Source organism: Chiloscyllium punctatum, chromosome 13 (assembly GCF_047496795.1).
Source record: "Chiloscyllium punctatum isolate Juve2018m chromosome 13, sChiPun1.3, whole genome shotgun sequence".
Classification (NCBI taxonomy): domain Eukaryota; kingdom Metazoa; phylum Chordata; class Chondrichthyes; order Orectolobiformes; family Hemiscylliidae; genus Chiloscyllium; species Chiloscyllium punctatum.
The window spans coordinates 93,914,870-93,930,249 of record NC_092751.1 but is presented as its reverse complement, the minus strand read 5'-3'; the positions used below and the strand labels follow the sequence as shown (position 1 = coordinate 93,930,249).

Sequence of the window (15,380 nt, the reverse complement as noted above, 5' to 3'; positions counted from 1 at the left end):
CACAGTGGTTAGCACTGCTGCCTCACAGCGCCAGAGACCTGGGTTCAATTCCCACCTCAGGCGACTGACTGACTGTGTGGAGTTTGCACGTTCTCCCAGTGTCTGCGTGGGTTTCCTCCGGGTGCTCCGGTTTCCTCCCACAGTCCAAAGATGTGCAGGTCAGGTGAATTGGCCATGCTAAATTGTCCGTAGTGTTAGGTAAGGGGTAAAAGGGGTATGGGTGGGTTGCACTTCAGCGGGTCGGTGTGGACTTGTTGGGCCGAAGGGCCTGTTTCCACACTGTAAGTAATCTACTCTAATCTAATCTACTCTTAACATTAATATTACTTTCTCCTACATGTGGTCTTTCTCTATTAGATAAAATTTGCAAATTTGCTAAATGAAACTCCTTATGTACCTTTCAGATTATCTTGTTATAATCATCTAATTCATGTAGTTGTGATCAGAGAAAAATCCTTTGTGCATTCAAAGCTCAGCATCACAGAATGGTACAATGCAGAAGGAGACCATTCAGCCCACCATTCCTGTATTGATTCTCCAAGTTCAAATGAGTTCTGAAGAAGAGTCATATTTAGTTCAAAAAGCTAACTCTTTTTCTGTCTTCACAGATACTGCCACACCTGCTGAGTTTCTCCAGAAACTCTGTTTTAAGTTCAGTGATCTTTTGGTTTGTTGAATGCTGTTCAGTTTTGATTGAATATGTTTTAGCTTGAGCCTATAACAATCCAATTTATCCTTATGTTTTTCCTTGAGTTACTTCATCACCATTCATGAAATGTGTATGACAGTTAGCTTTTCTTCCTTACCAGCACTCTATATTTTCTGAATAAATTTGGCTGCCATTGCTTTAATTACTTGTGCAATTCATCCTGTAATTTCTGAGCTGTCTTTTTGGATTCTGTTGTCGATCCTGTTTTGGGATAATCTGCAAACATAATGGATATGCTTTAAATTTCTGAATCCAAGATGATTATATACTGTAAATTGCAAATATTATCAGTTGGGTATATTACCTTGAAATGAACAGAATTTTCCTTATATTCCTATTTATAGTTATTTCAGAGCACATTCTTCTCTTGAATGGGGAGAGTACAATAATAACCCACAGATGTTGGTCATGTTCCTTGGCGCATGGAGGAATATAAAAGAGAGGGAATGCCTTTGTTGATTTCTGATTTCCAATGGAAAGTCACCCATTTCCTATCTACTCAGTGAGGGGATCTCTAATATATGCTTCTTAACACTGCATTTGTAATACAAAGAGTCGACGTAAAAATGAATTGTTAAATAATTATAAGTGTGTAATATAGCTGAAGACTGTTAAAGCAAAACGAGAACTAGAATATGTATAATGTAATTGAATAATTTGACATTGAAACCAGGCTAGCTACAATTAAACAGAATAGGAAGAAAGATCATCATCCTAACACACACAAAGGGATATCATGAATAGAGTATATTCAAATGCTAGAAATCAGCATAATCTAGTGAAAAACTAATGAATATTGATCAGAGAAACATTACTGAGCCAAATGGGTCATTTAACTTAGGGATAAGATGATCCTCCTGTCTGAAATAAAGGATTTCACCATTATAGAGTGCACACCATCAATGGCTCCATTAGATGGACAAAGGATCCTATGGCTGAGAAATGTTCATCAGGATAGAAGTGTTTCGCTTCACAATTCATAAACCTGAATATTCTTCTGGGAAGTGTGAAATCCTATAATCACTATATCTATGCTGTAACATTATGATGCTCACAATGTCTTTTGACCAATGTGATTAGCTTAAGTGTGCTTCGAAGATTCAAAATCATACAAGTGGAGTTTCTGATTATCCAATCCAAAGAGTTCAAATTCTCTGAAAATGGGCAACTTTAATTATATTTAGTTTACACTGGGATGGATAGATCTAAGGACATCCAATAATGGGACAGGCACAACTGGGGTTTTGTCGTCGACAACTGGGAAACGAAGTAGCACACAGTCCTAGTAAGTTTTCTGTTCCTCATTTCTCCACTGTATTCCAGGACTGTCTGAAGCAATAAAAGCTCCAGTAGTAGATCTGTCATGTAAAGGTTCTTTATTGAGTTGGTATGTTAATCTCAAACAATCTCTTGGGATCCTCTTGAAGTTTCCAGCTCAATACTAGAATTCAAGTAACATCAAAATGTCTTATTTGTACTAATGTGGCTAGAGACAATCTCGATTCTCAAACAGAGTAGTCATGAGGCAGAGAGCAAGTGAGGACCTGCAGATGCTGGAGATCAGAGTCAAGGAGTGTGGTGCTGGAAAAGTACAGCCAGTCAGGCAGCATCCGAGGAGCAGGACAATCGCTGTTTTAAGCATAAGTTCTTCATCAGGAATGATGGGGGCCTCAAGGGGGCTGAGAGATAAATGGGAGGGGGGTGGGGCTGGAGATGAAGGTAGCTGGGAATGCGATTAAATGGATAAAAGGTGGGGGGTGATAATAGATCAGAGTGGACCAGATTGGCGGGGGGGGGGGGGGGGTGGAAGGAAGATGGACAAGTAGGACAGTTCAAGAGGTGCTGAGTTGGAGAGTTGGATGTGGTGGGGTCAGGGGGATGTGGAGGAGGTGAGAAAACTGGTGAAATCAACATTGATCCCGTGTGGTTGGAGGGTCCCAAGGCAGAAGATGAGGCGTCCTTTCTTTAGACGTTGAGTGGAGGAGGCCCAGGACCTGGATGTCCTGGGTGGATTGGGGATGTGGAGGGAGGAGGAGGAGGAGGAGGAGTTGAAGTGTTTGGCCCTGGGGCGGTGAGAATATTTAATATGTGTGTCCCAGAGCTGTTCTCTGAAACGTTCCGCAAATTGGCTTCCTGTCTTGCCAATGTAGAGGAGACCACATTGAGAGCGTGGAATACAGAAGATGCTGTGTTTGGAGGTGCATGTCTGTTGCACGTGGAAGCATCCTCTGGAGCCTTGGATGGAGGTGATGTGCAGGTCTTACACCACTTGCGGTGGGAGGGAAGGTGCTGGGAGTAGTTAGTGGGCTAGTGGAGGGCTTGGACCTAACAAGGGAGTCATGGAGGAAATGGTCTCTGTGGAACGCAGATGGGGTGGGGAGGGAAATAAATCTCTGGTGGGGTCTGTTTTTAGGTGGTGGAAATGCATTGTATCCGGAGGTTGGTGAGCTGGAATGTGAGGACCAGGGGGGTTCTGTCCTTGTTGCATTTGGAGGGGTGGGGTTCAAGGGTGGCTGTGCTTTACCAGCACCACACGTTTTGACTCTAGTCACTCAGCAAACCTTTGAAAACTGCCAAGCAGAGTTAGGCCTATGATAGAATTGCTGACAGATCGGCTTTAGTTTTATGCAAACTTGGGCTGTTTTATAATATCTCTATACTCTTATTTCTGCCTTTTTCTGTCTGAGGCCTTTACTCCTCAGTGTATCTAATTCTCGCATTGCCATTGCCCTGAATATATTGTGCACTTGTTGGTATTTACCTCTGAACTTTGTCAGGGTTTGTTAGCAGGTTATTCGACTTTGGGATCTATCACAAACTAGCCTCACTCGATGTAAGATTGACACACACTTGATTCCATCGACAGCAGAGGCACTGAATCTATATACAAATTACCCTATTGCTTCTCCTTGTAAAGGCTGCAAACTCTCAGACTGAAAATTAAACCCAGGATTTACTGATCTACATGCCTCAGCAACTACTGGGATAAACTGCCTGAGTCATCAGGGGATTTGCAGGAGTTTATTTTAAACTGTATTTTAGGAATACTATTAATTTTTACAGAGTAAGATATAAATGACAAAATAGTCATTCATTTTCTTTCATGTGTTGACTTCAAGCATGCCATTTCTTCCATCATAATATATATTCAGAACAAAAGCTACAATACTTACTCACATCTCAGATATTTATCATTACTCATTTCTCTCTTTCAGTCTTTGCAGAGTAATCTGTTGCATACAAGAAAAATGCGTACTTCAAGCAGAATAGGTAAGCTACCATTTAAAACATCTGGCACCCTCACAAAATTTAAAATGAGGCAGAATGAAACATGTTACACCAGCCAATAATGTTCAATTGAACAAAATGTAGTCTGAGATGAGATGATCACAAGATTTGCTTTAATTAATTTCATGAACCTATTAAAGAGGACAAAAGATCAGCCAGTGCTTTTACTCTGAACTGTAAACCAGTGGTCCCATTCGATGGTGTGCAGACTTGTACAGTGGATGGGCTAAGTGAACAAGTACAGTATCATGGGAAAGGAAAGAGAAGGCATTGGTAATGAAAAGTATATAAGGTTAGTAGTCAAGGGTAGATGTGAATAATTCACAAAGTCAGCATGAAACAGTGGCTGAGGTAGAGAATTGAATTAAAGGCAAAAGTAACATCATGTATTTATATTTGCTGGTAAATGTTCCTGTCCCCTCCAATACAGACATGCACAAGCAAAACCTCCTTTCATTAGAAAACAAGAGTCTACATTTGTATGTTTACATAACCTGGTCAATCAAGATGTGAAGCTGATGACCTAGTTTTTTTTTTGAGTGGCAATTTCTGGGAACTAGCTGCGTACAAATTAGCTGATGCATTTTCCTGCACTGCTGTAGTGATTGTAGATTCACAATACTTATTTCATTATGAGGTGCTTTGGGATTTCCTTAAGCTTCCTCTTGTATCATTTCTAGTTTGACGTGGAGTTGGCCAAGTTACATTTTCTCTTCCACTTTCCACTGCCCGTGATTTTTTAAAAATGGAATATGTCAATATCACAAAACACTACAATTACCTATCTGTAAACCAACTAAACTCTCAGAATGTCTGATTCAACTCTTGTAGATCCGAGGAATATAAATGTGACTGGAGTGATTTGTATTGAGATCAGCCAGCTGTACATCATAGAATTGGGGTTCCCTGATTGGGACTGTTAATATGGTCCAATCAAGAAGCCCTGACTGACATAAAAAGGAGAGTGTCAGAGATTCTGACAGTCTGAGATCTGGCACTGAAGAGGCAGTTCTAAACTCAAGGACTTCATTTCGAGGGAACTCGATGAGGGGGTACTGATGTCTGTGGAGTTATTTCACTGACCTGGAGATTGTTAAGGTACTTCAGTTAGTCCTTCAAAACTCTTCATAATAAGAACATAAATAGTAGATAGAGTAGGCACTCCAGCCTCTTGAGCTTGGTAACCATTTAATATAACCGTGGCTGATCTCATCTCAGCCTCAACTCCACTTTCTTACACACTCCCCATAACCCTTTAACCTGTTACTGATTAAATATATGTCTATCTCTTCATTAAATTTAGTCAATGCCCCAGCATCCACCACAATCTGGGATGGCGAATTCCACAGATTCATGACCCTTTGAGAGAAGCAATTCCTCTTCATCTCTATTTGAAATCTGCCACTCATTAGCTTAAAAGTATGACCTCTTATTCCAGATTGCCACACTACTCTGCCAATCCCCTAGAGCATCCTTTCCATCTCCATTCAATCTCCTGTCATTCTTCTAAACTCTAGAGAATATAGGCAGAAACTGCTTAACCTTTCTGAATAAGACAATCTAGTGAACATTCTCTGAACTGCCTCCAATACAGTTACCTCTTCCCTCAACTAAGGTTATCCAAATTTCCACAGTACTCCAGATGTGGTCTCACCAATGTCTTGAACAGTTGCAAAAACCTTTCTCTACTTTTATACTCCATTCTTTTAGCAATAAATGCCAAGATTCCATTTGCCCTCCTTATCACCTGCTGTACTTGCTTTCTGCGATTCATGCACGAGAACACCCAGATCCCTTGGCACTAAGGCATTTTGAAGGTTCTCACCATTTAGATAATAAATTTGCCTTTTTATTCATCCAACAAAAATGGACAACATTGCATTTATCCATGTTACACTCTATCTGCCAAATTTTGGTCCATTCACCTCACCAATTGATATACATTTGTAACTTTCTTATTTCTTCATTGCATCATACTTTCTTTCCCACCTCATCGTGATTTAGCGATAGTACATTTTTCCCTGCATCCAACTTATTAATATAGATTGTAAATTGTTTGGGGCCTAAGGACCGAACCCTGTGGCACTCCACAAATAATTGTTTGCCAATCAAAAAAAAATTTTTTCCTGACTGTCTATCTTCTGTTGGTTAGCCAATCCTCCATCCAAACTATTTTATTATTTTATGCCTTGACCTTTGCTTTTTTGTCTTAACCTTAGCTTAAATGTCTTTGCTTATCCCTGGATGCTTTTCCCTCGCTTACAATCTTTCTTCCTCTTTGGAATTTATTTTAGTTGGGAGAAAATATATGCCCCATTCATCAACTGTCCTACCTATTAGTCTTTCTGCCCAGTCCACTAGGGCCAAATCTGTCCTTATGCTTATGTAATTACCCTTATTCAACACCAGAGTGCGACTTGAGTTTTTAAATATTCAGTTCAACTGTGGTTTTGTCATAGCGAAAGCACAGAGTTAATTAATTGTAAGATATATATTAAAAAATGCAATGTTTCAATTAATCCCTATCAGATGTATGCATAGAATCACCATTTGAAATCTACAGAAGAGGTGATACCTGGTTGCGAATTCACAGAAACAAAATACAGCAATGTAAATGCAAAAGGAATGCAATTTGTTATGATGTACGCACAAAAGGTAAAATCATGCTTGCAAAATCCATTGTTTCTTGGGTTTTGGTTAATAAATTCACACATTATATTGGGAACAGTCTGAGATGAAGCCACAATTGACCTCAAAATGAGCTTTTAACCTACTTTATGGTATCACCAAGACACACCCATTACCACTTTCACACCATTAAGCTCATTAATTTTTGTCTCGATTCAACTGCAGCTAAAACGATCACTCATGCCCTTATTGCATCTAGACTTGACTTTTTAAACAGGCTCCTGGCTGGTCTTCCACCCTTTAGACTTCAGGTCATCCAAAACTTTATTACCCATGTCTTAACTCACACCGAGTCCCATTTCCGTGTCATCTGATTGATCACTAACCTAAACTGACCCCCAGTCAAACACAATCTGCATTTTGACATTCTCGTCCTTGTTTCAAATCCTTCTATAGGTCATTCTGCGATAGCGTTTCATCAGCATGAATTGGCTGTAACGCGAATGCATTGCCAACACTAAGTCCTATTTTTATTGCGTGGTTTTGATTTAGCACTGCATTGTACCAGAATGCAACCATCGCATTACAGAAGAACCAACTGTATGGTTTTGCCCCTCCTTGTCTCTGTAATCTCCTCTAACCCTAAAACCAAGATATCTACATTCCACTAATTTGTTGTTTTGGGGCATCCCTGATTTTCATTGCTTCACCATTGACTGCCATGTCTTCACTTGCTCAAGCCTAAAGCTCTAATCCCTTCCCCACACCCAGTTATAATTCTCTCTACCTTGCTTTCCTCTTTTAAAACAATCCATAAAACCTATGTCAGATGATCTATTATCATCTGACATAAGAGTCATAGAGTCATAGAGATGTATAGCATGGAAACAGACCCTTTGATCCAACTTGTCCAAGCCGAACAGATATTCTAAATTGATCTTGTCTCATTTGCTAGCATTTGGCCTATATCTCTCTAAAGTATTCCTATTCAGATAGGCATCCAGGTGCCTTTTAAATCTTGTAATTTTAACAGCCTCCACTACCTCCTCTGATAGCTTATTCCATACACGTACTACCGTCTGCATGAAAAAGTTGCCCCTTAGGTCCCTTTTAACTCTTTCCGCCTCACCTTAAACCTCTGCCCACTTGTTTTGGACTCTCCTACCCTGGGGAAAAGACCTTGGCTATTCACCCGATCCTTGCCCCTCATAACTTTAAAAACCCTGGTAACATCCTTATAAATCTTTTCTGAATCCTTTCAAGTTTCACAACATCTTTCATATAGCAGGGAGGCCAGAATTGAATGCAGTATTCCAGAAATGGCCTGATGAACAAACTGCTGTATTCAGTGCACTCACCAATAAAAGCAAGCAACCATTTTACAGCATTCTGCAAACTCTGGAAGAGTTGCAGTGGACTGTAGGGTAGCTGACGTAACTCCACACTTTAAAAAAAGAAGAGAGAAAATGAGGAATTGCAGGCCAATTAGCCTGACATCAGTGATGGGGAACATGCTGAAGCCAATCATTAAGGACATAATAATTGAGCACTTGGGAAGTGGTGACAGTAGCAGTTCTAGTCTGCATGGATTCACTAAAGGGAAATCATGATTTCCCTTTGATAAATCTTCTGGAATTTTTTGAGGATGCAACCAGCAGAGTGGACAATGGTGAATCAGTAGATGTTGTGCATCTGAATTGAAAAAGCTTTTAACATGATTTCAGACAAGAGATTAGCAAGGAAAATTAAAGATCATGGTATTGGAGGTAATGTATTGACATGGATAGAGATCTAATTGGCATACAGGAAGCAGAGAGTTGGACTGAACGAGTTCTTTTCAGAATGGCATGCAGTGACAAGTGGGGTGCCACAGGGTTCAGTGCTGGGACCCCAGTGTTCACAATACACTTTAATGATTTGGATGAAGAAATTTGATGCCATATCTCCAAACTTATAGATGACACAAAGCTGGGTGGCAGTATATGCTGTTAGGAGGATGTGAAGAGACTGCAGTGACCTAGACAGACTGGTTTGGTGGGCAAATGGAATATAAATATGAGGTTATCCACTTTGGTCGCAAAAACAGGAAGGCAGATTATTATCTGTCTGGCAATTTAGTAAAAGGTGAAATGCAAGGGGTCCTGGGTTTCATGGTGGTACAATTGCTGAAGGTTGGCATGCAGGTGCAGCAGGGAGTGAGGAAAGCTAATAGCATGATGGCCTTCGTAGCGAGAGGATTTGAGTATTGGAGTAAGGGGTCTTGCTGCAGTTACTTAAGGCCTTGGTGAGGTCACACCTTGGGTATTGTGTGCAGTTTTGGTCTCCGAGTCTGAGGAAGGATGGAGATGGCAGGACTGACATATGAGGAAAGACTGGATTGATTGGGCTTGTATTTGCTGAAATTTAGAAGAGGGGGGATCTCATGAAACATAGAAAATCCTGATGGGACTGGACAGACTAGGTGCAGGAAGAATGTTCCCAGTTTTGGGGAAGTCCAGAAAAAGTGGTAAGCCTTTCAGGACTAAGATAAGGAAGTATTTCTTCACTTAGAGATTTGTGAACCTGGGAAATTCTTGCCCACAGGAAGCTGTTGGAGCCAGTTCTTAAGATATATTCAAGAGGGAGCTGGACATGGCCCTTGTGACTGAAGGGTTATGGGAAAAGGGCAGAAATTAGGTGTGCTATGTGTGCTATTAAGATTGCATGATCAGTCGTGAATTTATTGAATGGTGGTGCAGGCTCAAAGGACCAAATGGCCTGCTCTTCACATATTTTTGATGTTTCTATGGACCAAATGCCTTCCTCATGATCTTGTCTGCCTGCAACTCCATTATTAAGGAACTATGAACCTGCACCCCAAGGTCTTTATTCAGCAAAACTCCTCAGGAGCTGACCATTAAGTGTATAGGTCCTGCACTGATTTGTATGACTAAAATGCAGCACCTCACTTTTATCTAAATTAAACTCCATCTGCCAGTCCTTGGCGGTTTTGCTCATCTGATCAAGATCTCGTTGTACTTTGGAGTAACCTTCTTCATTTTTTACTACAATAGCAATTTTGGTTTCATTTGCAAACTTATGAACTATACCTTCTTTATTCACATCCGAATTCTATGGCTCATTGCCATGTTTTGTTTAACGGTGCTTTCTTTGAAATTCTGAGGGATGGTTTACTAAATTAAACACACTATGTAAATAAAAGTTGTAAGCATATAGCACATTTGATGTCATAGTCCATCCCAAGATGTTTAACAAGAGCATTGTCAAAATATTTTTGGCACTTATCTTCAAATTCTTCATGTAAGTGGTCTGCTTTATGAAGTATTTTTAAAAAGGGAGAGGGTAGAGAAGCAGAAATATTTTATGGAGGAATTGCAGTGCTTTGCACCAGGGCAGCTGAAAGTCTGTCTGCCAATGAAGCATTGATCAAATCAGGGTTGAGCATGAGGTCACATTTGGAGGACATATCTAAGTTTGCAGAGAATTCCAGAAATATGGAGGGTAAGGCCACAGAGAGATTTGAAATCAAATGTGAGGAATTTAAAATCAGATCAAGAAGCAAGCATGGGTGACAGATGAATGACATTTGTTGACAAGATAATGATTAGCAGAATACTGGTTGTGCCCAACTTTATGTTGAACCTGAATGGAATATCTCAGTTGAAACATAAAAACTAAGGATGCAAGGTTTACATTTTCTGATGATGACTCATGACAACTCTGTGATATTAATTTTTGAGAACTATTTTTAACTGCAACTTTTTACAATCCTAGAATGCAGCATAAACAAATGTCTAAATGGAGGAAGCTGTGCTCAGCATGTGTATTCGAAGGATTATATCTGTCATTGCCCTGAGGGATATCTGGGTAAACACTGTGAAATAGGTATGTTATTGTCCAGAATTCTAACTCCTTATTTGCATTTAACCGAGTAAAATTATGGGATTGTATTCAGTTTTGTGGGTAGAGTGAGGAACCTTAACTATATCTTAACAAGAGAACGTTGATGCCCTTTTTAACATAATACCATTGCATCATTTATGTCTATGTACTGGCAGGCAGGGTCTTTATATATAAGATGTAAAAGGGGTATTGGACAATGTAGACTCTAAACTGTTGGAAATCAACCTAATTTGCTTAAATGTTACAGTGGGCAAAAAGAAAACCGAGAAAGATCACAAAACAAAATTCCAAAGAAAAATCAAATCATTTTTGATCATTTTTAAGTTGAGTATTTGATAGAAAATTAACTAGTAAAATAGATACTTTAATTTTTGAGAAGATTTGTAGCTCAGGTTGTGGTTCAGATTGTAAGTTTGCTCACTGAGCTGGCAGGTTTATTTTCAGACATTTCGTCACCGTGCAACGTAAAATCATCACTGAGCCTCTGGTGTTCTGTCCTGCTTTCTATTTGTGCTCTTGGTCTGTTACGGTGGGTGATATCATTTCTGGTTCTTTTTCCTCAGATTGGTAAATAGGGTCCAAATCAAAGTGTTTATTGATGGAGTTCTGGTTTGAATGCCAGGCCTCTAGGAATTTGCATGCATGTCACTATTCATCCTGTCCTAGAACGGATGTATGTAAGGATACTTCGGGTGTAAGGTGACCGACTATCACTCATATCCTTACATACAGACGAAGGAGGACACCACTTTGAACAGGACAACACATCCACCTTAGGACAGGCTAAACGGAGACACGCACAGGAACTCCGAGGCCTGGCATCCAGACCTCCATCAACAAACACATTGATTTGGACCCTATTTACCAACATCTGAGAAAAAGAACTGGAAATAATATCACTCACCTTGAGAGACCAAGACACACAAATAGAAAGTGGGACAGAACACCAGTGCTTCACTGGAGGTTCACAGGTTATGTTACCTTGCATGGTGATGAAACGTCTGAAAACAAACCTGCCAACTCAGCAAGCAAACTTACAACCAAATATTTTAATGGTGCATTGCATTACATAAAGGCAAAGCTATACATCATGACAAAGAGCAGAGATATCATTCTGAAGTCACAATTCATCACAGTAACATGTATTAAGTCTCAATGCATCAACGTGATAACGTGATGTACACACAGCAACTTCTTCAGGTGAGAGAGAACTCTGTAGGTGGAGTTTAATTGGAAGTATCTTTTCGGCCTTAGATGGTGAGAAATTGGGTACCAAAAGACCAAGTTGCTTATATTTGGAAATTAGTTTCTGAATTTAGATTCCTGGATGGATGATATCCTGCAGTGTACTTTTGCATTATCAGGCAGAGTTACACAATTTACAAGCAATTGAAAACCTCACTGGTGGGGCCGAAGGACAGATCCCCTCTTTATGGTTATTATTACAGAGAAATTCAGGATTGTAGTGTGGAGGATACAGGAGAATGGATTATTTAAATGAGATTAAGAGATACAAAATTACATGAGTTTGATCATAAAGCAGTTGAATGTATCATCACCTTTATGAACAAAATATCATTCAAACTACTGTGCCTGAGTCACTTTCTGAAAGAGCTACTCGGTTAGATACACACCTCTACTCTTTTCCTCAGTTCTCCATTTTCCTTTTGAACTGGAATTTAATAACTTTCTGCATTATTTTATTTGCATGAAATATATGTGAGACCATCGACAGATTTTTAAAGTAGGAGAAAGTGAGGACTGGACATCAGAGTCAAAAAATATGGTGCTGGAAAAGCACAGCCAGTCAGGCAGCATTCGAAGAGCAGGAGAGTCTTTGTTTAGAGTATAAGTTCTTCATTGGGAATGTATTCCTGATGAAGACTTTTAAAGTAGTTTTTTTTGTGTTTGTTGAAAACATTCTAAGTAATGCTGTGCCTATTTAGCAAAAGCACACTGCAGGATACCATCATCCATGAGTCTAGATACAAAAATTAACTTCCACATGTAAGTAACTTGATATTTTGGTACCTCATTCCTTCTCGCCATATGTCCCGAAAGTTACTTCCAACTAAACAGTGATTTACTTGTGGAGTCAGAGTCATAACAGCATGGATATAGATCATTCAGTCCGACTAGTCCACACTAACCATGTTCCCAAATTAAATTAGTCCCACCTGCTTGCATGTGGCCCTTATGCCTCCAAATGCTTTTTTTTTCGGTATTTTTAGTGTTGGAGCCGATTTCCATTAATTCCAGGAGCAAGAATTACTGTTTTATAAGCTGTTGCATTGCTTTGGAACTTTGGGGAAAAAAAGTTCAAAACAATGACACTTCAAAAAGAAGGAAGACAGACAAAGGCAGAGACTTCTTAGTCAGTGAGAGAGGGAGAAAGAAATGTACACTGCTGTCTGGCACAGCAGTGAATCTGCACAGCTACTGCCTTTGCTGTTTGAGTTCACGTTTTTCTGGATGTTGGAGTTCGTCTAAGAAAAAATAACAAACAGTGAAATTCACAGTTGATCTTGGAGGAACCTGTAAGGGAGAGTTCACAGCACAGGAGGAGATAAGCACATGGCTTTAAGTGTAACCTTGCTCTCTTTTTTTTAAATATTGAGTAGAGTGGATGGTTTTTGGTCACATGAGCTCTGTCTTATGATTAAAATTTTAAAATGTAAAGCATAAGTACGAAGTTAACCAGGCACAGTGTTTTTTACAGCAGTCAGCCTGTGCTATTTTCTGGGTCTTTAGATTCCTCACTGCCAGTAACTGCTGCTCCAACCAATTCAGGCAAAGTTCAAAGATGGCCTTTAGTAGAGTGAGGTGCCCTTCCTGTCAGATGTGGGAGATTAGAGAGCATTTCCATGTTCCTGATGGTTATGTCTGCAGTAAGTGTGTTTGGTTAGACATCCTATCAAATCGGTTGGAGCGGCAGTTAGAAGCAATGAGGAATCTAGAGGAGCTATGGGATGTAATTCATGGCAGTTATAGGAAAGGAGAAAAACTACAGATGTAGTCAGGGAGATGGGTTACGGCGGAAAAGATAGGAGAGGGAGACAGGTAGTGCAGGAGTCTCGTGTGGCTATCCTCGTCTCAAAAAAGTATGCTGTTTGGGAAAATGGAGGTGTGATGGACTCTCATGAAAATGTAACACAAACAACCAAGTTTCTGATACTAAGAATGGCTGTAATGTAAAGAGGGGTACGTCAGGTTCCAAGTCCAGAGACCGCATGTTCCTGTTAGGGTGAAAGGAAAGGCTGCTTGGTGTGGGGAAAGCTGGACGACTTGAGAAGTTGAGGTTTTGGTTAAGAAAAAGAAGGAAGCATAGGTCAGGTGTAAACAGCAGAGATCTAGTTAATCCTCAGAGTGTAAAGGCAGTAGGAGTATACTGAAGAGGGAAAGCAGGAGGGCAAAAAGAGGACATGAGATAGCTTTAGCAATCAGGGTTAAGGAGAATCCAAAGGGATTTTCTAAATACATTAAGGACAAAAGGATAATTAGGGAGAGAATAGGACTCCTCAAAGTTCAGCAAGGCAGCCTATGTGTGGAACTACAGGAGATGGGGGAGATACTAACCAAGTATTTTGTATCGGTGTTTATTGTGGAGAAGGATGTGGAAGATATAGAATGCAGGGAAATAAATGGTGACATCTTGAAAAATGTCCATATTACAAAGGAGGAAGTGCTGGATGTCTTAAAACGGATAAAGATGGATAAATCCCCAGGACCTGATCAAGTGTACTCTAGAACTCTGTGGGAAGCTAGGGAAGTGATTGCTAGGCCTCTTCCTGAGATATTTGTATCATTAACAGTCACAGGTAAGGTGCCGGAAGACTGGAGGTTGACAATCGTGGTGCCACTATTTCAAAAAGGTGGTAAGGACAAGCCAGGAAACTATAGACTCTGAGCCTGACATCAGTGGCAGGCAATTTGTTGGAGGGAATCCTGAGTGACAGGATGTACATGTATTTGGAAAGACAAGGACTGATTAGGGATATTCAGCATGCCTTTTTTTTCTTGGGAAATCATACCTCACAAAGTTGATTGAGTTTTTTGAAGAAATAACAAAGAGGATTGATGAGGGCAGAGCTGTAGATGTGATCTATATGGACTTCAGTAAGGCGTTTGACAAGGTACCCCATGGGAGACTGGTTAGCAAGGTTAGATCTCATGGAATACAGGGAGAACTAGCCATTTGGATACAGAACTGGCTCAAATGTAGAAGATAGAGGGTGGTTGTGATGGGTTGCTTTTTGGACTGGAGGCCTGTGACTGGTGATTTGCCAAAAGGATTGGTACTGGATCCATTGCTTTTTGTCATTTATAGAAATGAATTGAATGTGAACATAGGAAGTAGTTAATAAGTTTGCAGATGAGACAACAATTGGAGGTGTAGTGGACAGCAAAGAGGTTACCTCAGAGCACAACGGGATCTTGATCAGGTGGGCCAGTGGGCCGAGGTGTGGCAGATGAAGTTTAATTTAGATAAATGTGAGGCGCTGCATTTTGGAGAAGCAAATCAGTGCAGGATTTCTACATTTAATGGTAAAGTCCTGGAGATTGTTGCTGAACAAACAGACCTTAAGTGCAGGTTCATAATTCCTTGAAAGTGGAGTTTCTGGTAGATAGTATAGTGTAGAAGGTGTTTAGTATGCTTTCTTTTATTGGTCAGGGTGTTGGGTATAGGAGTTGACAGGCCTTATTGTGGTTGTACACTTAATTGGTTAGACCACTTTTGGAATATTGTGTGCAGTTGTGGTCTTCCTCTTTTTGGAAGGATGTTCTGAAACTTGAAAGGGTTCAGAAAAGACTTAGAAGGATGTTGCCAGGATTGGAGGGTTTGAGTTTTAGG

The 15,380-nt window shown here is 40.1% G+C and overlaps 2 protein-coding genes across 11 annotated transcripts in view; one reads left to right on the top strand and one right to left on the bottom strand.

Annotated features, from left to right (window-relative positions):
• The window catches only part of LOC140484679 (inhibitor of nuclear factor kappa-B kinase subunit alpha-like), a 165,475-nt gene that overhangs the window by 117,847 nt on the left and 32,248 nt on the right, over nt 1–15,380 (bottom strand). For all 7 annotated transcript variants that reach the window (XM_072583279.1, XM_072583283.1, XM_072583284.1 and 4 more), the window contains one exon: nt 807–925. The gene's annotated coding sequence lies outside the window, so the exon portion shown is untranslated. The remainder of the gene's footprint in view (nt 1–806; nt 926–15,380) is intronic.
• The window catches only part of LOC140484680 (salivary plasminogen activator beta-like), a 45,606-nt gene that overhangs the window by 14,669 nt on the left and 15,557 nt on the right, over nt 1–15,380 (top strand). For 2 of the 4 annotated variants that reach the window (XM_072583287.1, XM_072583288.1), the window contains 3 exons: nt 3,925–3,979; nt 6,527–6,652; nt 10,400–10,510. In XM_072583287.1, coding sequence (XP_072439388.1) covers nt 3,925–3,979; nt 6,527–6,652; nt 10,400–10,510 — 292 coding nt within the window. The remainder of the gene's footprint in view (nt 1–3,924; nt 3,980–6,526; nt 6,653–10,399; nt 10,511–15,380) is intronic. The other 2 variants (XM_072583290.1, XM_072583289.1) reach the window with 1 other exon arrangement.